Source organism: Lutzomyia longipalpis, chromosome 4 (genome assembly GCF_024334085.1).
Source record: "Lutzomyia longipalpis isolate SR_M1_2022 chromosome 4, ASM2433408v1".
In the NCBI taxonomy this organism is placed as follows: domain Eukaryota; kingdom Metazoa; phylum Arthropoda; class Insecta; order Diptera; family Psychodidae; genus Lutzomyia; species Lutzomyia longipalpis.
In genome coordinates, this window is record NC_074710.1 from 3,758,064 (window position 1) to 3,785,204 (window position 27,141).

The 27,141-nt window shown below is 34.2% G+C and overlaps 2 protein-coding genes across 2 annotated transcripts in view; one reads left to right on the forward strand and one right to left on the reverse strand.

The window, feature by feature from the left end:
* Positions 1-27,141, forward strand: part of LOC129795731 (40S ribosomal protein S10b-like) — a 575,051-nt gene that overhangs the window by 344,797 nt on the left and 203,113 nt on the right. The window lies entirely within an intron of this gene.
* LOC129795608 (odorant receptor 4-like) lies at positions 6,618-9,389 on the reverse strand. Its single transcript, XM_055837048.1, has 3 exons — positions 9,300-9,389; positions 8,290-9,209; positions 6,618-7,264 (listed from the first exon to the last, which is right to left on the reverse strand). The coding sequence occupies exons 1-3, from the start codon at positions 9,364-9,366 to the stop codon at positions 7,019-7,021; spliced, it is 1,233 nt and encodes a 410-aa protein (XP_055693023.1). The 5' UTR covers positions 9,367-9,389; the 3' UTR covers positions 6,618-7,018.

The window sequence follows — 27,141 nt, forward strand, 5'->3', positions numbered from 1 at the left end:
TAAAACATTTTTTTACTTAAAAATACTCCACTTTAACCCTTTCATGGCAATGAGAAATATGAAATAAAAAATTTTTCCTTATCTATCTTTGACATTTCTTAATTTTTCTATTTCTTTTCATACATTAGACAATTCTTTTCTTACTGTCTTTTTTTTTTAATGATGAGCAATCAAAAGAAAATGAGGAAGAACAGCATAATTAAGCTTTCCAGCGACGTTTCGCCAAATTTATTGGTATCTCAGGCTTTATTTACATTAAATTAAATGATTCGGATTTTACAAAATTTCTTCCGCTATTGTGATGTGTCATTTTCTGAGGCGGGAAATCCATTTCCCACAGTTTTTTTTTACAATAAAAAAGCTCCCATGCTGATGTAGGTCTCTGTAGAAAGGAATTTTCTTAAATTTTTGCAATTTTTCCTGTGAAGGAAATTTTGTATAATCCAAATCATTTTATTTCATTTAAATAGAACCTAAAGATGCCAATAAATTTAGCGAAATGTCACTGGAAAGAGCATAACTTATGCTGTTTTCTTCATTTTTGTCTAACTGCTAGCCTATTCGAAAAAATTCAACATCTTGTAACAGTCGTTAATTTCTCAACATAAATTAATTTCCTTTACGCTTGACGTTTTCTTCTAACGTTAAAAATTTCTTTGTAAGTGTTTGACATTTCTCTTTGAACATTCGACGTTTATTTCGTAACGTTTGATGTTTCTTTTTCAATATTTGATGATTTCCATTTAAGTTACATATTTGACGTTTGTTTAAGCGTTTAATGCTTTGTTTTTAATTAATATTTTTTAACTTCTCGTGATCCGAGAAAATTGCTCAGCTTTGAAAGTTTCTCTAGAAATTAATTTGAAAACTTTTCCTTGCAAAAATCATGTGAATTTTAAATGATTTATTCAGCCCCAACCTCATGAAAAAATTGATTTCCTCTTTATTAAATTTCTTTTACCTCATTTTAAGTCATTTTATAGCTCATATAAAATTATCCAAATCCATTGATGGTTTGCAAATGTTTGACCTATTTTCGCATGAAGATAGGATCAATAATTATTGCATAATTGGTACATAGGAACATACATAATTATGAAGATGTGCAATGCTTACCAAATCGTGACGTTAGCTGCTCTGTATTATCCTTCCTACAATATTTACAGCCTTGTTGTTAATTTATGGGGTAATTGCTATTTGAATTGGGAGATAAAAGCACAATATTGTCCCAAAGTTTTCTCGTTAATCAATACCTAAAGTATAAGGAAAGGCTTTTCGGTGGGTGAGGTGGGGGTGTAGGAAGCGCAAAAGGAGGGAAATTAAGTACCTCATGCAGTGCTGCAGGATGACGCGCGACAGGCGGAGGTGGAAAACATGGTGAAGAAGGAAAAGTAAATGGGGAGGGGAAAGAAATAAATTAATGGATGATAAAATTATATAGGGTCGTCCAATTTGCCCCTTAGTCAGGACGAAATTAGCGTCACATAGTTACTTTATAATTCACACACAGTGTGTCTCCTTTTCACGACACTCCAATGCTTGGATGCCAAAAGGGATGGCGGAAGGCATCAGTGAATTAGGAGTTCCCTCAGACACATACACAGGAACTTGCCATCACCCACCCACCCCTCCCTCCAGGATGGGAGGATGTCCGCCTTCACCGAGAAGGACACAAAGCAACTTGTCTCAGAGCTCCCCGCAAGTAATTTGTCAGTCTTCCGGAAGCAGCATTGTTCCTCTTCTCAAGTGAGTTTCGCTAATTTACCATGCAGGGCACGACACTACTTAATATTCTTCATCTATAATAGCCAATATACAAAGTTATGATACAAATTTATTCGATTATACATCAAACTTTCAAACAACTAGCAGAATTTATATTAATGTATTACACATTTCCCGCATGTAAGATACTCTGCCATGGGAAAGTCCTTATTCTTTGCTTTGTAACCCCTTCTCATAATTCCCCACAACACCCTGGAAATTTCACACGGGGAGAATCTTTAAAGTATCGACCGATTGAATTCTAAATTATATCTCCATGGAGAATGTCCTGCGGTAGCTACCTGTCACCGGAGTAGCTTTCAAAGAGGTGTGCAACTCAATACGAAATCGAATTTCAATTGATATGCAAATGATACTCTTGATAACTCTATTAACGAAGTTTTCTCAAAGGAAAACATCTCCGGAGGAAGAAGAAAATATTTTGTGGAAAATCACCTCAGAATTATTTAAATTTCCCCCACGAACCAGGCGTGTCTTCATACTGAGACATCTTCAGGAGCTTTAAAGAGAGCTTTTAGATACATACATAGAAATTTAAACTCTTTTTGACTCCATTTTCCCACGAAGTAACCAAAAAGTTTTCACATAAATTTTATTATTATTATTTTCCCTCATTGTATTTAATTCTCTGCACAGAAAAACCACCACCAATTGCACCACACGTAGCATACCTCTATGTGTTAGCACGGAAAAAAAGTTGAGGAGACCTGTGGAGATGGGGCAAATGGAAGAAATGAAGAGAAATGGGCTAGAAAAATAATTTTCCCGAAAAAAAAAAAAAACGTGAAAAGTGTGTCTCCTGAGAACATCATCGCACGTAGGGCGAGGCAAAAATGTAATTTGGAAAGTTATTAAAGAAAAATAAATTATTTACGTATAATTACGTAAATTAGCACATTAAAGGCAATTTTCATAAAGACCCACCCCCACATTGGGTGGAAGAAAAAAACATTACCACCGAGAGATGGGGGCGAAAAGTTGCAAAACAATTTCCCATCGGGCGAAGTAAATTTCAATAAATTCCACCGACAGACTGACATTTTTCCTTTATCACCATTTTCTCGGAACCGCAAGTGTTCTTGCGGGCGTCGCGAATGCGAAGACATTAAAAAGGACGATTAAAATAAATGATGGTTGCAATTGATTCTTCGGGAGTCACACTGGGGGTGGAAGAACTCGGGTGTTCTGGCAAAAATATTTCTCCGCCAGCAAGTAACTTCCTCACCCAGAGGAAGACTATCACCCAACTTTCTCGTCTCGTAGAAGAACACTCAGGAAAAATTGTTGTTCTTGGTTAAATTCTTAGTTCTAATACATGTACAACATTTCCCTTTCCCTTTGAAAATACGTTTAGTTTTGAAATGACTTTTTTAGTTATTTTTTTTATTTGTTTAAAATTTAAAACAAAAAGATAGAATAATTGCTTTCTTATTGACTTTTCAAACTTCTTACCCCATTTTCAGGATTAGTGGCATAGCCAAGGATGGTGTTTGAGTGTCAAAACTCCCGAAAAGTTCCAGCTAATTAAACTTTGTTTTAAAGTCAAAAAACTTTCTGGGCTAAAAAACCGTTAAAAAATGTCAAATATAAAAATAAAATGTTAAACGCTAGATAATATACGTCTGTAAAACCCAATGTATCACAAACTTATGCTAAATGTTAAAATTATCACATAGGTGTTTTTCCGACGTGTGGTGACAATAATGATTTTCCGGGTTTTTCGTCGGTAAAGTGAGGTTTCTCACCCAGAAAAACTCACGTTTTCCAGAGTTTTGGCTCTGTTCCTTCGGCTCCGTTCCTGTAGCCACTGAGGAAGGCTCCGAACGGAGCCGAAAGCTCTGGAAAACGTGAGTTTTTCTGGGTGAGAAACCCCACTTTACCGACGAAAAACCCGGAAGATCCCGGAAATCTTCCACTGAGGAAGGCTCCGAACGGAGCCGAAAGCTCTGGAAAACGTGAGTTTTTCTGGGTGAGAAACCCCACTTTACCGACGAAAAACCCGGAAAATCATTATTGTTAAAATTATCTCAAACTCATAGGAAACTATAACGCCAAATGTTAGAAAGGAAATGTCTAATGTTGATAGATATTTAAGTAGTAATACCTAAAATAAAAATAAAAATGTCAGAGTTCAGAAAAAATGTCAAACGTTATAAATAAAATATCAAAGTTAGAAAAGAAACGTCAAACGTTAAAGAAGAAACGTCAAATGTTAGAAAAGAAAACTCCTTTTAGAAGAAACGTTAAAAAAATCGAAAAAATCACAACAAAAATATCTTTCAATGTTGAAAAAAACGTCAAACGTAAGTAATCAAACGTCAAATGTCAGAAAGAAAATGTCAAACGTTAGAATTGCTAAAACAAATTGACAAAATTTGCAAAATTCAATTGCAAAAACCCGTAATATAGTTTGGAAATCACAATGTAAATCTTTCAATCTCTAAGGAGTTTTCTTTAGGACTGATCCAATATTTTCCTTAAATACCAACTTGGAAAGTTTTTCACTACGCCACTGTTTAGGGTTAATTTTGACAGAATTTTGTAGCAATTATTTGATGAAACTCAGAATATTTTCTTTGAGTACAATTCGAAATAGAAAAGTATATTTCATTTCTAACACCATAAGAGTGTGGTGGAAAAAATTGAGATGAAAATGTTGCGAAATGTTGTAGAAAATGCGGGAAAAATGTCCCTAACTTGGCAATATTTTTAATGGACTCCTTCAATAATAAATGAATGTCTCACATTTTTCCAAGGTTATGAGGAAAATTTTCCCATGTAGTTTTCCCTCCGTCATCATTATCACCCCCCCCCCTCGCAAGTGTGGTGGAATGAAAGATTTTTATGCGGTAAGTATGCTATTTTCGTGGCGCAGGGAAAATGCGCGAGGAGTGAAGGAAAAAAAAGATGGAAATGTGTATTGGAAAAAGGTCAAATGACATGGGAATTTTCATTTAATCAGAAAATCTCATATTAAAGAGTGGAAGGATATGGCAGAGAAACTTAATAATGTACTCCGCAACAAGCTGTGCATCCTCATATTGAGTGAAGGTATTTTCAACGTTAAAATTTAATAATATGAACTTAATGATAGTTTGTGGAAGCCCCTCATTGTGAAGGGTGTACTTGAAAGTTTCCATAGTGATCCTCCACTGCAAAGTATCGTCATTTCGAGGAGTCCCTGCTCCAAACTGAAGAGACAGAGAGAAATTCTCCATGTGTCTCCCTCTTATTACATAAATAAGGCGGATAAATTAGTGAGTATGGAACCATAGAAAATACTACATCGGAGGGATCCCCTGGCGCGGAAGTTAAGGAGTCGCCAGATGGGAACAGTTTGTCTTTATGGGGAACTTTTCGTTTTATGGAACAAGTAAATTATATTTCGGCACGCTCAGGAGCTTCCCAACTGTGAGAACACTGTGGTTCGCCCGTTGGAGATAGTTAGGAGCTCCAGGAGGATTCTCCGTTGTAGTGGAAATCCCCAAAAAGAAAGGAACTTACATGTAATGAAGACAGAAACTTTCACCCAGAAGCATTCAAATTATCAATGAACTTCCTCCAACATTGTTATTGGTGGAACGTGCGCACCATGAGATTTTCTCCAATACACTTTTTTATCCCTACACGGGGATGCCCTTTTTTCCCTTCGAGAATTCAGCAACTCCCCCCCCCCCCCCTCCAAACTGCCTGCCAATACTTTATGGCGAACTTCCGAGAGAACCGTGCGGGATTGTGCACGAAAACTTTCCTCTATATGGAAAACTTTTGCAGACACAGGCCCTACAAAATATGTTCTCTCTCCATTCAGCACGATAATGAACTTTGCGTAAACCATTTGGTCGTTTTTTTTTGCGCCCAAACATAACTAAAAGAGCTTTCAGTTGGGTGAAATTTAATTTCAAATAACTTCCAATTCAGCAAACTGATCCACCGCATGTATTTTGAATCAATATGAAAGTTAATTAATTGTGCAATTTTGAATACAATTTCCAAACAGAATTTTCCAGTATTTCCCATAGGAAAAAAAAAGTTCTTGAAGATTCTATAAGAAGTCAAAGAAAAGATATTCAGGATTTCTTTACTATTGTATCAGAAGAAACATATATTTTAATAGAAGAGTCTGAGCTTTAATGAAAAATGGAAATTTAAAAAAATTTAAAAAAAAATCAAATAATAAAAAGTTGAATTTGGTCTAATAAACGTCAGATTTGATTAGAAAAAAAAAACGTTGAATTTTATAAGAAAAACGCTCTATTTGATCAGAAGATCATTCCATTCGATGTAAACGTTGAATCTGGAGACAAAAATACTCCATACGATGAAAAAATGTTTGATTCGTCCACGAAAACATTTTACTTGATTAAAAGATCATTCCATTTGATCAAAAAACGTTAAATTTGAAAATAAAATCATTTTTTTTAATCAAAAATCATTAAGTTTGACTGAAAAAAAGTTTAATTTGATCAGAAAAACGTTCTATTTCATCAAAAAACATTTAATTTGATCTGGAAAATGTTGAAATTGGTAATAAAAATTCTTTATTTGAACAAAAATCATTGTGTTTGATAGAAAAACGATGAGTTTTACAAGGAAAACATTAAAATTCTTCACGAATTTTCATAAAAAAGTTTCATTTAATCAGTAAAACATGTACCATTTTAGCCAAATGGGAAAATGGGTTAGATAATTTAAAAAAAAAACGCTTTTAATTTTATTCAGATCAAAATATTCCTTTGACGGTAAGATTAAAGAATTTTATAATCGAAAAGTTTGTCTTTTTTCCAAAGCTCCCGTCAAACAAAAAAATATGTATTTTAAAAAAAAGCATCTTTTAGTGCTGCTACCACTATTTATTCAAGGTCTGTGCTTTACATTATAATTAAAATTAATTACTAGAGTAAGAATACTCTACTCTACTTTACCTATAACGCTAAATTGTAATTTTGTAATTACATATACATAAAATACATTCCATGATAATCATCTATTGGTCTGATAACAATAATAGCGCTCACCACCATATCGGAAACAATGTAGCAATATCCTGTATTGGTAATTTGCATAATACTAAAGCGTTCTGATTAGTAATTTGGGGTTAGTGAAGCGTGTAACAATAGCAATACAAATTACTGAGAATTTCCGTGAAATTGCTGCAATAATATTTCCTTGGTGCCATCATTTGAAAATATTTTTATGCAAAATATTCCATATTTTGGAGTATTTTGCAAATTTACGACAATAGTCCACCTTCGGGATTTATATCCATGTCTCCATAAATGGTGTTTAGGAGGGCAAAGTAGGACCAAGCAGCACTAATTAGGCTTGTAAAGCTGGCAATACTGATATCCCAAAACTTCCATGCAACGAGCATTTGAGGCACTTGAGAGTGATGAATTAAGTAGAGAATTATCTTACGAAATTTTTGCGACGAAGCGTACCATTTGCATTCATACGCAGCATCACTAACGGCCCTACTCTGTAATATTTTAAAAGTCTAGTATTAACCTATAAGACCACAGTTTTCACAGTTTTTTGCTTGAAAAATATTTAAGGAAATCCTATATTGTTTGAATTTTTTTTCCTTTAATTCAGCGACCAAAAAACCAATAATTCGCTTGAAAACTCGAAATTTCAATAAAAAATTCAAAGATTTTAAGGATTTCTAGGTCGCTGAATAAGGCCCAAATATCACTATTTTATTTCTTAATTCAAATTTCAATTCAAAATTTTCAAACTTTTTTAAAAATATTTTTACAAATTCTTAACAGACCCTTTTTCGTGACTTTTTATGTTTTTCTTCACTTGACACGTTTTTATTTAAATATATTGAGTCTGGAAGCATGTTTATGGTCTAAAAAGCACTAAAATTTTATCGGTAGAAAATTAACTTTAAACATTTCAAAAATAAAAGTCGAACGTTAGGAAAGAAAACGTCAAAGCGTAGAAAAAGTTTTTGAACGATTAAACAAATATTTAATGACAAAAAAACGTCATTCGTCAAAATTATTAAACAATAAACTTTTAAAAGAAGTATCAAAAATAAAAGAAAGGTTTAATATTAACAGAAAAGAACGTCAAACGTTAGAGAAACAGATGTCAAAAAGCAGTAGAAATGTCAAATGTACGAAAAGGTATGTCAAACAATAAAAAATATCATCATAAGGAAGAGTATAAATATCAACCGTTAGAAAATAAATATCAATCGTTAGAAAAAATCAATTGTTGAAATTTAAAAAAATATATTCGTTAGACAGATAATGTCAAACGTTAGAAACGAAATGACTAAAACCAGAAGAGATGATCGAGACTAGAAAAGAATATTAAAATTTCGAATATTCAAACAGCAATTAAAATTATTACAAATCTTAACTCTCAAGTCATTCTATAAAAACATTTTTAGTGAATTTTTGAATTAAAAAAATTCTCTAGCACCCCCTTGAATAGATTTCTGGCTACGGTTCTATAAATATTAATTCAAAGATTTTTTTTAATATTACTCACATTCTCAACGAGTTCTTGTCCAAACCAGCAAAGAAGAAAGATTTGTGTTATAAGAGTCATCAGCATTAAGAAGAGTCTAATCCTCCCAAGTCCACCTTGTGTAATTAAGAGAAATCCAATGATGCAGATGTTGAAGGTGCTGGTGATGAAATTAATGAAAATAATATCGGTGAAGATGAAAGAAATCTTATCACGAATTTCCATGAGCATTTGATGTCTCTTAATGCATTCGATTATACGTTGTTCACTCTCAGCAACATTCACATCCTGAATATTCTCACCAACGTGCACAACCTCCTTCAAATCATCCCCAAGGAGTTTGTATTGCATACTGAGGTGCGAAAGGAGCATACAGAAGAGGGAATCGTAGCAAATTTGCGAAGCACTGGCCACGTGGGAGCCGTAGAAGAGGTAAACGTAGACAAAGGGGTATACGAGGGGTGTCTCTTGATCAAATGGTAGCCACGCGTGAAATGGTTGCGTTAATTTAGCATCCTCACCCATTAGTTTTTCATAGATCAAAAGAATAATGGGGTTTGTATTGGTGAAAAGGAAACATGTTACAGAGAGGTTGGCATAGAAAGACATCCATTTTGTATTGGTAATCATGTAGTTTTCCACAGTTTCCTTTTGAATGGCTGAATTCACTTTTTTAGGCCATAACATCTCAAATTGTTGAATTATTTCTGCAATTCCATTGCGATTGATCACAATAATGAGCAATTTAAGCATGGCAACTATGAAGTAGTTCGTAACGAGTCCATGTGAAAGAAATTCCCAAATATTCATTGCAAAAACTAAGAAATATCCAATACCAAGAGCCACCAGTATACCCCATATGTAGACAACAAAGAAGATCCAATTGTTCTTCATCCTTGTCAACCATGGGCCATAGCTGAATTCATTCAAAGGACGATAACCTCGAGGATAAAAAAAAGAAAGAAATTTTCAATTTGAAAGACTTCAACTCTTCCTTTGAGAAAAAGCAAAAGAAAAGACAAAGTTCTTACCCAATGTAGAGTAGATGATATTGATAAAATGGAGAGATTCGCGAAAAGTTATCCTGTCAATGTCCATCTTGATGCACTGACTATAAGAACTGTAACGTTCTCCTTTGCCCAATGCCCCTATCTTATATACCAAACACTTTATAAACTTTTTCCATTTAATCACCAATATGCAATCCCTTTTGCATAATTTCCCTCACCCACGCACTCAGCCCCCACCCCACAGAAGGAGGGGGCCACTACCCCTTGAATATATATCTCCATATGGAAATCTCTCAAGTATGTTTACCTCAAAATTATGGCTTTAGTGCCTCAGTTCGAGACTTCTATTCGATCGAATGAAATGTAATATTAAAGTACAAAAGGCAGAGTGCAATGCAAACAGAACGTCCCGTATTGTTTGGAACCTTAAGGACACTTGTGGATTTTCATTTGAAAAGTTGATAAATTGTCATTGATGCGGTAGTACTTCAAAGTATATACAATTTGCAATTTTTCTCCAATATTGCATCACATTTTGAATCAATACATCATTATACAGTGAGGTTCCGCAGTATGACTTTGGGGAAAATTCCTTTTGCTAACCCTTCGCGTTATACCCATAAATTCCATTTTTAGGTTGAAATTATTTCTTTTAAATAAAATCTGATGTTTTATATCGACTAAAAATACAATTAGAAAAAAAACTAAACTTTTCAATTCCGCTGTAATTTTTCTTGATTTTCCCGAGTTTTTCTTGCATTTTCTTAAAAAAAAATTTTGTATTTTTGTATTCTACTCAGGTTGCCCTCTCCATGTTAGTATGCCTTCTGCAAGAAACTATTTGACGATGTTCAGAAATTGTTTGCACATGATGTAAGAGTTTTGAATGTTTGTTTTTCTGTATATTTCTTTCCTTGTTGTAAATTTGATTGTAATAAAATTTTCCTCTCCTCACAGCCACTGAGGAAGGCACTGTCTTGTGCCGAAAGCTCTGGCAGAATTGCGCGTTTAATTCTGAACCGAGATTTCATTTCCGACGCTGACCGGAGGAAAAGCAGAATTTTCCATTTCACTCTGAAAAAAAAAAACATTTAAATTTTTTTTCCAAAACAAGCCAGATATAATGCTGATTTCTACACAAAATTCCATGAATATTGCCATTAAATGCATCACTACATTTGAATTCAGTTATAAATAAGCATGAAACTGATTAATACTGCGAATCACTAGTGTATGGATTTTCCCACAGAAATACAAACAAAATGAAAGCAAGATTTGAATATTTTAGAAGAGTTTTCCGATTGAAACTTTTCAAGGAAATTACATACTGCGGTGTGACTAACATTAAGTAGCTTGGCATTCTTATTAAATTATTTGCAGAATTAAGTAGATGTGGAACAAGGGAATAGCTAATCTCTATGTTGGAAAACTAGATCATTTGAAGTTCTCTTACTAAAGCTTTTGCGTTGAGCTTCAAAAAATTCTAATCAATTTTTCTTTTTGACATTGTTTCATAGTAAAAATTAATAAAATTAAATTTTATAGATTTAAGAACATACTAGTCTGGATTCTTAGAAAAACTTGCTCAACTCTGAAACTACAACCCTGAAAACTTTGCACAAATACTCTTTAAACAATTTTAAGAACATTGATTGAAACATTCTTTTGTATGTTTTATAGAAACATAGGGCTCTATTCAGACACCAAGAAATCCTTGAAATCTTGGAAATTTATACTGAAATTTCAAGATTTCAAGCGAATTTCAAGGGTTTCTTGGTCGCTTTTAGATGTTTTTACCGACGTGATTATTCAAATTCAGTTTTCCGGGTTTTTCGTCGGATCGGTATGGATGGAGATTAAAACACCAGAATTTTCATCCCAGAGCTTTCGGCTTTACACAAAGCCTTCTTCAGTGGCTGTGGAATAGTTTATTTGGACATTAGCAGCCGTACAATCATAAATATTTTTCTCAAAAACATACTCAAAAGGTTGGTGATTTTCTTTCTTCTCCTCAGCTCTGTTCGTCAGGAAAAATGTTTCAGACTTCTGTCAACGGACTGTGATTTTTTAAATAAATTGTTTTCCAATTAACTCTTTCGCATCTATTGGGTCATACGCTGAAACTAACGTGAAATATTATATTTTCACGAATTTTCTTTTAATTGAAATGTTTTATTTTTGCAAATTCAATGTGCTTATATCCTCAGAGAGTAGTCATGGAATTTAGCGATGAATAGATTTTATGTTTCTTTGTTTCCTGTGGACGTGAGAGGGTTAATTAACGTAAATTCCAATGAAAAACTAATTTTGAACAAATAAGAAAAGTCAATTAATGTTTTTTGAATTATTTGAGGGGAATTATTGCAAAATTTTCATAGCTGTGGCTTTAAAAAAAAAAGCAGCAAGTTATGCTTAGAATATCGTCGTGGTTCATTGCAGCGAAATCTCAATTGTGAGAGGTTTCTCATTGGATATGACCATTAAACGCGATCACGAATAATTCTCGCCTCTAAGCTTGTGTTACATAAAATGCTTCAAATAATAATACGCCGAGAGTTGAGCATCATCCCAGAGGTGAGGATGATTTATGACTTTATAAGTGATAAATTTCCTTAAATACAGCACAAAAGCAGCGTATAGAGCAGTTATTTTCGCAACGAAAAATATGCGAATGGAGCGGATATTAAATCCAGAGGGATATATTTTGTGCAATCCCATGCTCCAGTATCAGTTGTTAGAATTTCCATGGGCACCGCATTCGATAAGTGGGCAATAATAGTTTATTTTACTATCGTGAGAGCATGTTTCGCGTATATATATGAATGTGATTACAAATTTATATCCACGCCACTCATAACTCTCCTTTTGCCACTCACACGGAGTGAATTATTGAAGGGGTTTTTAGCACCAAAAGTGCCTGAACATTGCAAATTGCACTGCAGTTCTAGCGCGCCCCAATAAAATGTATATATACCATCATCGTTGCATATAGAGATGCCTCCCTCCCTCCGGATCTCCGTGTGTGCATGGGAATTACGAGCGTTTGAAAATTTAATAAATTGCACAGCTAAATGGATAAAAGGGAATAAAATATGTAGCATCTGGAAATGAAGTAAATTAAGTCATGTGTTTGGTGTTTGCCATAAAATTTGCATCTCTGTGCAGGTTCAGGTGCACAGGATTTTTCTTATTACCACCCTCCGTTCTTCCTGTGTGAATGTGGCAGGATTTTGCAACCCTTTACCTTCATGCAACCTTTCACCCCCTTTAGGCACAGATAGGAGTTCTTGCTAACTCAACCAGAACATCCCACAGGGTGAATGGAAAAAGCAAAAGGGGTAAGAGAAGGTTGTCTGCTAAAGGAAAAGAAAATAAATTTCCTTGGGAGGAAATCCTTTCGAAGAAATTGAACGTCTTGAGTTGATGAGGTAAGCAAATCAAATTGGAAATCAAGGAGATGAAGTTGAGTTAATGAAAAGAAATATAGAGTGGAAAACATTCTAAATGAAATTCAAATATTTGCACAAGGACCTCCCCCGCATGGCTTCAGCATTCACGGTGAAAGTCTTCTGGTGGACATGGGGGAGAAGGTTGGTATCCACCCTCACCATTGATCCAATCACCAATCTCACTTCATTGCGCCTCTCATCGATTGACATTGCTTCCACCAGCAGGATGTATAATTTATATCCTTTCCCTCCTTTTGGTGTCCTTATGTGCAGTTGGTCATGTTGCTTGTCACTCCCTTTGGTGCAAGAAGCACATGCAATGAGGAAGTTGTCTGACTTGGAATTGTATTCTTGGTGCATTTCATTTGTCGGTGGGACATGCAACAAACCCCTTCCTTAAGTACACACATTCAATTAACAGGTTCCTCGTGAATGTTCTCACATATATAGGTATGAGATTTGTACTGTGATATTCAAATGTGTTTTTGGAATTAGAATCAAAAGCTAAGAGGTTGTCAAATCCTCAGAAAATCCCCCAAAGTGACTTACAAATTCCACAACTAGGGGTTTACTTCTCAATCTAAAGCGTAGAGAAAATCTAACGAAATTTTGCTGAAAAATTCAAAAAATGACGTTGTGTTTTGTCTCAAATAAAGGATAAAAGTACATTGATAAAATTCACGGATGAAGCATTCGCTTAACCCTCCGTATACTATGAGGGGTAGGTGACCGACCCCAGAGCTATATTTCGATTAATTGCACCTTAGTTCTTAGAGGTATAGAACCAAACTTTTGGAAATAAGCTCTTTGGTTATCTGAGAAGATTGTGTAAAAATTTGAAGTCAATTCGACTACCAGAAAAAAAGTTATTAACAAAAATGTAAGAAGATGGAATTCAAAAATTGGTGTAACGGTCAAATTTATTCTATTTTCTTCGCTTTGTCACTCTTTCTCTCTTTCTAGACGTTTCTACCCCAAAAAATCATCAAAAAATCTACTGTAAAATTACTTTTGTGTTCTAAAATGAACAAAGGACTTCTAGGGGAGAATCAATCTATTAAAGCTCACTGGATCGAAAAATTTTGCTTTTTTTGTAAAAAATTCTGTGGTGTCGGTCACCTACCCCATTTAGTAATGCGCGTAAGTGTTTAGGTCACGGTATACGGAGGGTTAAATAATTCTGCAATTAAAGAAAGAAAAAGAACTTTTTTCTCCGTACAATTCTAGTTAAGAAAATGAGATGTCCAACTACAATTAATTTTCTTTATCATCACAATTCTCCCAGCTTCTTTTTTTTACAATTTCTGTGAAGTATTATAGGTAACTAATCCTACGTAATATGTAAATAGTTTGAAACCCTAAGAGAAATATAACTGACAATATTTTTAAAAGAACGAGTCATAAACTTTCTGGCGCAATGCTGAAAAATCCATAAAATACGGACAATAAATTAATTATGCGGTGCACAATTTACGGTTGTAAAATTTACAAATAACACATAATTCCCATTTGCAAATTTAATACAAACAATTCTCATTAAGTGTCACCGTCTAGACTTGCAGCTAATTGCATCTTTAGTTTTATATATTTTCTATTTTCGACGGGATTTTATTGTTTCTTTTTTTATTCTTTAAGAGCTGAAAGGGAATTATGTTGTATGTGCCACAGAAACCCATCATTTTGGTCATATGGATGACGGTTAAGTGTCTCTCTAATTATGTGCATTTTACAGAGACGCACTTGAGTTCACACGGAAAATTGCTGGTCTTTCGTGGATTATATTTTTCTGCATAATTTGCAGGTCATATGTGCAGGGAACTGTGCAAGATGGAGTGACGTATTTTTTGTGTGTGAGATATATTCTCGCGAAGGGCATCAGTGGTTTCCTCGACAAATACACCGGATGTGGTTTTACCATCGATGAATGCAGAAGCTGAAATATTCATAATACAGATAATTTTTATTCTTCTGATGGCCTTTGTTTGCCATCAAGTTCTCTTACTCTCTGAATATGGTGCACAAAGTGATTGAACGCTACACGAAGTGAAGATTTTTTTTTATGTTTATTGCTTCAAGGTGTTTTGCTACTATTTATGTAATTCTAGCAGTTAAAATTGTTAAATATTTGAGCAAATATTGAGCTGGATGTCAATGCCAGCGCAAATATCAAATGCCTAAAAAATTCAGACAGTTTACGTTTTTATTCTCTACGTCAAAGTAAAGAATTTCCAGCCTTCATATCTCATAAAAAATTAAAACATCAAAAATAGTATTTTTAATTATATTCAAACATTAAAACTTTACACGTTAGGAATATAACGTCAACCTTAAGTAAATAAACGTCAGAAAAAAATTTACAATTAGTAAAGAAATGTCAAACGGTTGAAAAAGTACGCCAATAGATAAAAATAAACTAACGTCAAAATGTCAGTAGATAAACTACAAATGTCAAACGTTAGAAAGAACGTTAAACGTCAGACAATGACGTCAAACGTTAAAAAAGAAACGTTAGATTGTAGAGAAGAAAGAGAAGAAATGTTAAATAGAAATAAAATATAGAACTTCAGAAAAAAACTGTCATGGGTGTGATTAGAAACGTCAAACGTTATAATAAACGTTACGGGTTGGAAATAAAATGTCAAAATTCTTTAATTAATTACAAATTATTTTTAAAGTGATTTCGCAACAGCTACGCCCATCGTACCAAGTCAAACTTAATGTTTACAGAATTTTTATCTTTTTATTTGCAACAAGTTTCTTTTTTTTTTTAACTAAATGAGAATTTTCTTAGAGACCTACCCTCAAACCACCTTGAGAATATCTTGTCATTCTTTATAAAAAGAAACTTTTGCCTTCATTCTTTGGTTTAACCTCTTTAGGATGGATCAATGACTTTTTTGCAGTGTTTTTGTATACGTTGGTGTCTGGAGTCTTTTATTGAAAATTCTCTTGCATAAAGGGAAATTCAATAGTGTATCTCACCAATTATGTGATAGAGAATGTGCAGCATAACCAAACCATTGAATCTGTGAAGTTTCTTACTTTTGAATTTGAAGACAAATGAGAGAAAATTGCACATTTACTTCCTAATTGTACGTGATTAATTGTTGAAATTTTGCACCTCACGCCATTTGATCCCCAATTAAATCAGCTGTTCTTGTTCCATCCACTACATGGCTCTAGTGTATGTGAGTCAATTATGTTGAATGTGGTTTGTTGTAATGTTGAATACCTCCTAGCTCTGTGTCCGCCCTTTTGCTTTATACATCAAACCATGAACCGCAGGTTTTCAATCCACCTGTGCACGTAGTCTGTGGTCTCCCATATGTGTCCACAGTACATCTCTTATGCCCCAGTTTCACATTGAAATGCTTGAAGTGAAATCAATGGACAATTGAAGATCCACCTAACCATCGCTCTTTGACCAGTCTATATTCCAATTATCCTCAAAAAGTACCCCCAACCTACACAAATCCATCCCAAATGTTCATACAGCGTCTTTTCCTCCCCCAAGGAACAGCAGCTTAATGGTGAAACTTTGTAAATGCACTCATTTTCCGCAACACAGCATTTTTCCCGGGCTCGTGCACTGATTTTTCAAGTGTTTATGGCACAGATGGCACACAAGATGGCAAGGCAAAACATCAAGGTAGGGGGTGGGTAGCAGTGGGAGAAAAACTTAATAGAATCACCAAAGTAATTAAAGTTTTCTCTAAACTTTCTCTAAAAAAAATCATTCCATTCCCAGGAAACTTTATTCAACAAAAATTGCATTTGAACTCATTGACGTTCTGAATGCTTTCCATTTGCTGACCTTTCGTTCACTTAGAAAATCTCTACGGGAAGGAAGTCTAATCGGGAAGACTTTTTAATCATCATTTACAGAAGAAAGATATGGTTGATGCTTTTTTTTATAATTTTAAATTTTTAATAGAAGAAACCTTATCAAAAAGAGAACGATTCGATGGTTTATCAGCGCTTTAGCTATTCAAAATTCTTATTTTCACCTTTTAGAAACACTTAAGTTTTTTTTAAGAATCTCTTAAAATTTCTTAAGAACTTCTTAAGTGTTCTTATGAAAAATTTAAAATTTAATAGGAAAGATATAAAATTAAAAAAAAAAGAAATCTTAGCTTTTCCTTGAGAAAATTTGAGAACTTCTGAGGAAAATTTAAAAATTATTAATAAAATTAAGAAATTTTAAGACTAACTAGTGAATTTCACTCACTATCTATGTTGCTTATTGTTTTCGATTTTCACGGGGATTTTCATATATAATTTTCAAATTTTATTGAAAGTCATTTAATTTTATTAGTGAAAACTCTCTTGGAAAATGTGGAAAAATTCCCACAAAAAATACCATTATCAATTCTTATCAGAAACTTGCATTTTATGAGGGTAATGTAGAAGTGTGTTGTGTGAAAAAATCCCATTTTTATGTTCCCACATTTCGGGTGAATCCTTCCCAATTTCAGAATCAACTTTTAAGCTCTTTTTGATGTTACACTTTTACGTTCCAAGTCCTGATTAATACTTTTATCGTTTATTAAGCAAAAGATACTATATGAAAGGGTTTTTATAGAGGATGACTTGGTCGTATTATATGGAATTACCTTGCATTATATATTGTACATATTTAATGGAAATGAGTTATATTTTTGAAGATAAAGAGTATGCAAAAATAAAAAGTAAATTCCATCCAACGTTTATGATTATTATTTCAACGTTGTGAGGTGAAAATCCTTGTGGATGGGGTTGATGGTGGACATGGAAATGGCACCCAGCTTCATCCCTCTATCAATGTGTATGAATCACAAAATCCAAACATTTGCTCAACATGGTTAAAATTGCATAAGATAGCAGTGATGGCTGCAGTAGCAATTTTCCAGCTGGATAATTCAACTAATTAAATCTAGTTTTGCTACAAGCACTCATCCCTCAATGAATATTCAGAACGAGAAATAGCATAGCACCGGAATGTCTCCATCGTCCGCAGAATTTTATGGTATTTTATCATAAAACTCCCACATTAATTACTATCGCAATTCCCCATGAGGAAAATGATGATTCTTGTCACAATACCAAAATGATGAAGCATATTATGTGCCAAAGAAACAACCACAAAAGGGTGGTTTTCATTCTCAGACTATGTTTTTGCTGCATGAAAACTCACACGAGACTTTCCATCTATATGCTCTATTTTCCACGGAATATTAATAAGAAATAGTTAAAGTATATAATGCGGCGAATGAACCAAGAGAGCGTGTGAGAGAGAGAGATACTTTAAAGCCTCAACCAGAAGACTAAATTACTTTTTGACACCCTTTGTAATTTCTCATGGGCCCGTGTAACCCCTCATCAATCAAAAGCACACAAAATGTGTTTAATAAAGAACCTACCCCGGACCTTGATAAATTTCCATGCGAAGATTAGAGTTTATCACTGGAGAAAGACCCAGCGGTTTTCCAGGGGTATTTGTATTTTAATGATATTTTGCTTCTTCTCCGTATTTAATAGTTAATCTCCCTGCGAGGGAATTTTATCAAAGATATTTAGGTTATATTTTCAATATTATGAGGCGTTGAAAGGGTGAAGTTAATCTTATATACAAAGTGCACAAATATGCAATTTTCCCCCGGAAGAAAAGTGATGTACAAAGTTGATAAAGTTTAATGACATTAAAATCATAATATGCTGAGATAATTAAACTTTCTTCCTTTAAAGTGTTTAAAGTTTAAAGTGCTTAAATGGATTAAATTTCTTTGACTAAGAAAATCAAGGAGAAAGTTTAATAATGCGGGAAAACAGGATATTGTATCTCTACTTCCTGTACTTCCTGTTTATCTGCTGGAAAATATTTGCTGATTTTGTTTAGAAGAAAAGTAGCGAAGAAAATTAATAGAATTACTTATAGGCAAAATTTATTTTCCTTCTCATATTGAAAGCAAACTCCATAGTTTGAAATTAATCAATGTACAGGATGTACCTGTGATAAAAATAGACTCTATCTTGCTACAAAAGAAGGGAAAAAATTGCACAAAAGGTAGATAATAAAAATGTCACTCACATGATGCAGTTCAGCATGATAGAACATAAATACGGTATGATTTTGCAGGGGAAGCCGCAATTTGTGCAAAACGCAGGAAAATGGCCATAAGAAATTCTATATCATTATGTATTCTTTTTTCTCAATTCCCGGTAATTGTATGTATTTTGTGTGACAGTGAAGAATTAGCCTCATTAAGGGATACTACGTGATGGAAACAACGGGGGTGGGCTGCAATGAAGATGGGGGAATACTATGTAATTTACTCTAAAACTATTTCCAACAATCTCTGAATAGTATTCCTTAAAAGACTTTGTTGAGGGGATATTAATTAAATCATACTAAAAATTCTTCTCTATGCAAAGCTTCATTGTACGAAGCATCATGCCGAAGGCGTTGATTTAAAGGAAAATTCTTCCTTTGTTTGACTTGTTTTGACTGTACTTCAAATTCATTTGATTTAAGTAGGGGAAACTGGGGTAATTCGGTGAATTTTTGGGAGATAATTTTTCCAGAGTTCCATGGAAATATTTGAGATTTCCCATGAGAACTATATTATAGGAAATTTTCCGGGCTACAACTTTGTTTCAGACGATTTTTCTCTATCGCAATGGGAAAATGCTTTTTCAGGCCATTTTCCAAACCCTTCCAAATTTGCCTGTTCCAAAAATCCTGGGGTAAAACGGTTAATTGCGTTTTTTGTTCACTAATCTTAATTTAATGGAATTATTTTTGCAAGGCACTATAATATCTATTGAGAATGAGAGATTTGTGTACGAATTAAAACCTTTTTTTTAATAAAATAAATACAAAGAATTAAAAAAAAAACGTTAAATTTAAGAAATTGCCTTTTTTATTCTTTTTAGTTTATAAAAATTGGTAATAGTAAGTGATTAAACATCCCAAATTGTATATAATAGTTATACTAATTAAGGGAAATTATTTTTTCAAAAATTTAAAAAGTTATTTAAAAAAAACACCAAATTCACCATTTTGCCCCAATGAGGTACTTTTTACTATCAGTGTTTTACGGGAAAACTCGGAAATTTTTTTCGAAAAATTCAGTTTAGAATCGTGTTTAGCAGTAGTTACTCTGTCTAAAAATGCATTTGGATAAAAAATATTGCAGAGAATTTCGCCAAAACTTAATTTTTAGTTGAGAGGTCAGAGTAACTTTGAGGTTTGAAAAATTTGTTTTTCAAATAAGAGCCAAACTATTGGATCAATTATTATGAAACTTTCTAGGTTTAGGCAGGGGTATAAAGTGCAACTACTGACAAAATTAGACAGATTAGCTCTCACTGCTTCTTGAGTTATAAATTTTTATTTTTTTTTCAAATTCACCATTTTACCCCAGTTACCCCTATGTTCTTCCATGAGTGAAAGTATTCGTTTACTTTTCACCTTGATTTATTCTTTCAATCTCATAATGTCACCCATAGTACGGCTACGAGGGTATAAACCTATGAGGATTTTCCCTTGTGCTACATATAAGCAACTTTCCATGCCATTGTTCCACAAGGGTAATTTTTCTGTGCTGCCGAAAAATTAATGTGAGGTCTTTAGGGCACCGAAGAAACGTCAATGAATATTGTGAGACACGGGTGGAAGGGCTCCGCCACTAACAAGTTAAATGACGCAAAAATGTAAGTCATTTATTAGGTCATATCGTGAAATCTGAACGGAATACCAACCCCCACCCCCCCGAAAACTCCCCAATCTTGCTGAAAGCACGAAACTACCAAACACTCTCTTTACCTTTTGTGTGTTTTCACCAAATGCGTATGATCTGGACAATTTATTAACTTTCACCCCAGGTGGATGGGGGAGCTCAGAGCAAACATTCTGTGTGTGTGGTGCACCTTTCTCCGTGATTCGCAATGAATGTCACACGTTTTATGATTCCACACACCATCACCCAAACTGACCAGTATGGGTCCCTCAGATGCAGCACCTGTCGTTGTAACCTCATATATGGTGCACTGATGTGTTCCACTGGGACAAACAGCAAATTGACTATTAATTAAAATATTATAGTTTCCCTGCAGCTCTGACATCATCAACCCCTACGCTATGTACTAAATTTCATGTTTTGAATGTAAATCTCATATTGCGGATGTACAGATACATATATATTTATATACTATATTTAAATTCTTTTCTGTTATTTTATTATTTTCTTTTGCAAAAATAAATATTTTTAGTTAGAAGAATATAGAAACCTCTATCAGTCCTTCAATGCACGAATTTTCGAGGTTTTTATTCCCTCTTCATCAGGTAAATAAAAGAGATGCGAAAACTTTTTCTCAAAATACAAAAAACTAAACAAATTACAAAGTAGACTAAAAATGAAAGATTTTATAAAAAGTATATATCAGGTAACTAGGTATGTTCCTATATAATATTTTAAGAATGATCACAAAAAGACAAAAGAAATTAGTTTTTTAAGTTATAGACTTTATTTTCTTTCTCTTTTTAAATGAAAGTTTTTACACCATATTAGGAGCATATTCATCCCATTTTTCAGCATAAAATGTGAGTAAACTGTGATATGAAATTCTTTTAACCTTCTGTACGCTCTGACCAAAATTCTCACGCGCGCCATGGGGTAGTTGACCGATCCCAGGCTTTTACACAAAATAAGCAAATTCTTTTGGTCAAATGTGCTTTTTTTGACTTCTTGGTACACCATAAGAAGTCTTCTGTCCCTATTTTAGCAAGAAAAAGAATTTTTAAAGAGATTTTTGATAATTTTTTCAATGATTTTTTGATTATGATTGTTAAGAAATTAAATTAATGAAAATGAGAACTACAATTCGAATAAATTTGACCGTTATATAAATTTTTGAATTCCAACTTTTCACATATTTGTTAATAACTTTTTTCCTGGTGATCGGATTGACCGGAAAATTTCACAAAATCTTCTCAGAAACCCAAGAAACTTAATTCCAAAATATTGGTTCTACACCTCTCAAAATTAGAGCGCAATAGCTCTAAATATAGCTCTAGGCTCGGACACCTACCCCTCATGACAATGCGAAGGTTAAAAGTTGTTAGAATATTTTTAATTAAGACTTATTAGAAAAAAAAATCAGTACAGAACATATTTAAAAAAAACTCTTCTGTGACTAACTACGAGAGTATACGCTTGTACCCTTTCCACCTGATTCTTTGCATACTTTGCATAGGGGAGTAGGAGGAAATATAGGGTTAGTATGTTGGCTTACCTATTGCGTCACTCTCTGTGGTATCTCATTGTTGATGGTTGGTATCATGTTGATGCGAGAAACGTGGCAAAAGGTGCAGTAGACTGTTCAATCTTGCATAGAGGTAGTCATAGTCACTGATGTGGAAGGACTAATTTCACTTTGTACTTAACAGCAAGCTCGGTGTGTGCTGCGAACGATGAAAATGTAATTCATCCTCTGGTACGAGCACTGCTATGATGCAGAAATTCACGTGCAAACCTTTGGGTGTGGAACAATGGTATGATCCATGTGACACCATAGTCACAACCCATCCCTGCTGAGCTGATGAAGTTTCACCCCTTTGAAGCCACAACTGCGCAACATTGCACTCCAACACGGGCGGCAAAGTAATATACACCTTTCATAACCCAAAAGATTTCCCGCATTAATCCCAGAAATGTCAGTGAGATTCGATTTTATGGTTCTCATTCAACCAGTTGCTCGCTCTAGCACTGAAGATCCCCAAATTATTTCTTACGACAACCCACACCACCAAATACTGGCAGACAGGTGGAAAATCACATGGAAAATTCTATCTATGCACTGTGCAGTGCTGCGTGTGCTTTCATCTGTGTGGAATGTTGGCCACATAAATAAAATCACCCCCCATAAGGGAGGGACATGTAGTCCCGGAATTGTCCCGACAAGAGGGCTTTACCCCAAAAATTTGTGGACTCTCCCCAGCATCTCTTTTCTGTTTGTGGGGTTCATTTTGGGGGAAGTAATAAATATAAATATTACCCCTGAGTCGTATAATTGGTTTTGATAAATTGTTTTTTTGTGATCCGTGTCCCACTACCGCCCAGTGATTTGTTACCTTTATTTTTCGTACTATATGTAGGTAATGCTACTAATGCAGAGTCCTGTGGGCACAAACTCGGATGATTTTTAATAAGGTGAAGTTCTGCTGTAAGTGATTGAATTGAAAATTAACTAAATTTTCTTTATTTCATATTTTTTATTGAAATTGTGAATCATACCCAGAAATCTAATCAAGTTTTAGAATTATTCTTTTTTTTCTTCGAAAAATGGATGTTACCCCTTTCGATTTTTTTTTAAATTTAGAAATGTATTAAATTGACGCAGTAGAGGCCGAAAATGACATTTTTCATGAAAAAATTCTTCAGAAAGGTTTTTCAGAATAAATATCGTGGTTAAAAGCAGGGGCATAGCAGAGCCAAATTTAAGGGGGGGGTTACTTTTGAAATTGTACAACAAAAAAATGAAATTTCTTCTTTATTTTTTTAATTGCACGGCTGTTAAACTCCTTCAAATATCTTTCAATCATCACAAATATGAATTTTCCTTGATTACTTAAAAATCTAAAGTTTCGTTTAAGAAAACTTAAGATTTATTAGGAAAAATTTAGATTCTTAATATTTTTCTTAACAAATTTTAAGCAAACTTAGAGAAACTTAAAAGAGTGAACGTGAACGCAAAAGAGTTAAAAATTGCTTAAAAAGAAACACATAACGAGTCGACGTTTATGTAGATTAAGATTACTAAATCGTATTTAAGTTGCAATTACTTTGTCAACTTGTAAAATTCTAACGTTTAACGTTTTTTTTTTAATTTAAAAACAATTTAAAAAAATATTTTATCTATAATAATTTAAAAATAATCAAAAAATAAAAAAATAATAATAGAAAAGTACTATTTATTTCCATGTAAAATGAATTTGTAAAAGTAATTTCTAACACTTTCTAACTTATTACAATTTTATTATCCTTTTTTTTTGACATAAATAACGTTTAAAAACGTTTCCATTTGACGTTTAGTATACCTACTCTTTCAAATATTTAACGTTTCTTTTGATATTTCTTTTAAAGATCCTTTTTAACTGTTTAATTGTTTTTTTAAGCCAACGCAAGATAATTATAAGGATTAGGGAAATCTCTTTTCCATGCTTTTCTTTTTAACGTCTGACATTTCATTTTAAACATTTATTACTTCCTTCTTCAACTCTTGTTTCTGTGAGTGTATATTACAGTAAGGTCTTTATCCACCTCCACTATAAAGTTATCAAATTTTCCAAATATAAAATTTGAATATTACAGACTCTATTCTCCTTATTTTCATATAATCATACATTACTTATATATGTAATACACCCCTTTTTACAACAATAACTTATCACATGACTTTGCTAACGTTTGCGGAAAAATCGAAGAAAAACTGGGGTAGTATTTCCCAGCAATATATGCAGATTTTCTCCTTATCATGCTACATACAATACAACTATCCATTTCACTTTTAACACCCATCTATTTGTCAAAGGTGGCTGTCTCTAAAAATAGCACATTAAAAAAAATTTTAATATCACCCTCATATTTTAGTTTAGCAGAAGAATGAATTGTGCTGGGGGTTGCGGGGAAAAATGTATTTGTGAGCGGAAAAAGGCGCGCGGAAATTCTCAAGTCACCATGACATGTGAGACGGGGAAAATCGAATAAAAGTGGGTGGCACCACCCCTTGAAAATATTTCATTTTCCACCATACAAAATTCCATGGATCATTCTTTTGGTGGGGCGACGATGCAGTCTATCAATGACCCAGTGGGGTGCGGGGGTGGAAATCGAAGGAAAAGCCATATTGCAAAAAAAAAAAGTTCACCACTCCAGCGGCTCCAGTAGTGTGTGTGAGCTTTGACGCAAAAGCCACACAGTTGGGGGTTTGATTAATTGAAGGTGCATATGTGGCACCATTGTGGGGTTTGTATATGGTCCCAGTGCCCCACATTGATTAATGCCAAATTAATTTTGACGCACTTTGTGCAGCTGTATGATGGACATGGAGGGAGCAAATTGCTTCCTGAGGCAGCCTCTAACATCAGCTGTGTTAGAGCACACATATTCAGAATAGGGGATGATTTAAAAAAAAAAAAGCCCATGCAGCATCCCTTCATTGTGGATGCTGGCTGAATTCGTAGTTGGAGCGTGATTTTAAATGTAACTAATTACTTCCTCTTAATTTACTTGTCAACTGCTGTAGACTCTTTGTGTTAATCCTTAATTATGTCACACATATATACGGAAAAGTCATGGAGGGCGCAAACCACCCCTGGCATAAGGAAATATATTGGCTACACAAAACAGAATATAAACCCCCATTCGTACAAATTAAGCCAGTTTGTGGTTTTTCTGCTTCTACTTCCTTCCTGGTCCTGTATTTATTTCAGCTGTATTCCGGATTGTCATTGCTTGGGTTGGGGTATGCTAAAACCATTTCCACACCGGCTGGAGTTTTAAGGGTGGCAACTTGCCACCAAAAGCTCTGCCTGCACTCCCCATGCGGAGCATACTTTGCAAAATGCTCGGCTTCTTCCCAACTAACGATTTTTTTAAACTTTTGACGTTTGACGTTTGTTTGACGTTTCGCTTCTAACGTATGAAATTCCTCTTTTAAAGTTTTCAATTTTTCACTAAATTTTCTGTTCTAACGTTTAAAGATAATTTCTCACAACGATTAAAACATTTTTTCAATTGTTTTATTGTTATCGTAGGCCATCGAAACCCTGAAAGGGTGAGGAGACGTTTGATTTTCTGATAAATGATATTGTTTGCGAAATTTTCATATTTTACGCGTTTGGATCCGTACACCTTGCCCTCTAAATCCGATCTGTCATTTTTACCGCCAAATCATTCCTTTTTCCTCACATTCTTTATTTTCCCCACTCGAATTCACCACTTCGAGTGCGCGCCAAATTCAAATATTATTTTATTTCATAAGTTTCTCGAACAGATGCCATTTTCCGCGATTTTTCTGAACACTTTCTCTTTGAAAAATGCCAAAAATTGTATTGAGACTTTAAGGTTGAAAGCTCGAAAGCTCGAATGTAAAAGTATTTGAAAAAAAAACTTTTTTATATAAAAAATAATTTAAATAATTCATTTCATGTGCGTCTTTTTATAAAATTATCAATATAAAAAATCAGAGGGAATCAAATGTACATATATCTTATGCATTGTGTCACAAACTTGTCCATTTGGCATAGCTTTGAACGAAGCTTTACGCGAGGCTTTTGGCACAGAGTGTTATTGCTTGTGTGAGATTGTAGCACAAATTAGTTTATCTCTTCTCTTTTTTTTTTTTTGCAAATTCCCAGTTTATTTGGCACAAGGAGTCACACAATGTGGCAGAGATTGAGGATTCATTGGGAAGTGTAAAAGAAGAAGAAGAGATGGGCAACAAAAAAGGATGTTCGCGAAAGCCCAAGTTAATGAACAACCTAATCCCTCAACACTGCTCACCTAATGAGCAATCTATCAGCCCATGTTTATACTTCCTTCTTGTCTCTCCTTTTGCGTAATCTCACCAAAGCGCGCACCAAGCCCATCAAATTAGGTATTATTTCTCACAAGGAATTTTCCCTATTTGACCACAACTCAACCCAGATGGGGTGGAGGGAGGGGGTGGGGAAATTATCAAGTGATTCCTTCGCATTGAGTGCGAGTGGTGAGAGTTCTCTTTGGAGGGATTTCTGTTTACTTTCCATCAACGTAACCATTTCTTATGCGCTACATATCTTCAGAGGGGCGGGTGTGTTGGAGTATTTTGTTATCATTTTCTTTTGAAATACATACATAGCAATGACTCTCTTCTTCGGGAGGAGAAAAGCCAACTCCATCCCTTTTTCACCTCTTCACATAGAAAGGAAATCCTTTTACACATTCCTTGTCTCGCTGTAGCATCTAGGCGTCCTACATCCTTTTGTGCTTCCGCAAAAGACATCTCAAACATCTCATTCAATATTTTATAGAGAAAAGCATATCATACATTTAATACGCCCCAACGGTGTGTGATACGTTGAATATGGAATGGAAGAAAATACCTTTAGAGCTGAATGGATGAGGAAAATGAGACTGCCGGTTGTGAGGTGCTTTTCGACATACCACTTCGCCTCTATGCATATGTATGTTATGTGTGTCTCACTCAAATAATAGTATCAAATATGTAAAGGTAACAATTTTACATTCATTTGCCTTGGCAATAGCGCAACACACCCAATGGCTGCTACAGCAACATGACGGGGTGTGTACACGGTGGGGGTGGGTTGGGGGTGAGCTTATCCGAATTGAAAGTTCAAATTTTATGGATATGAAGAGCGAAGGAACCCCCAA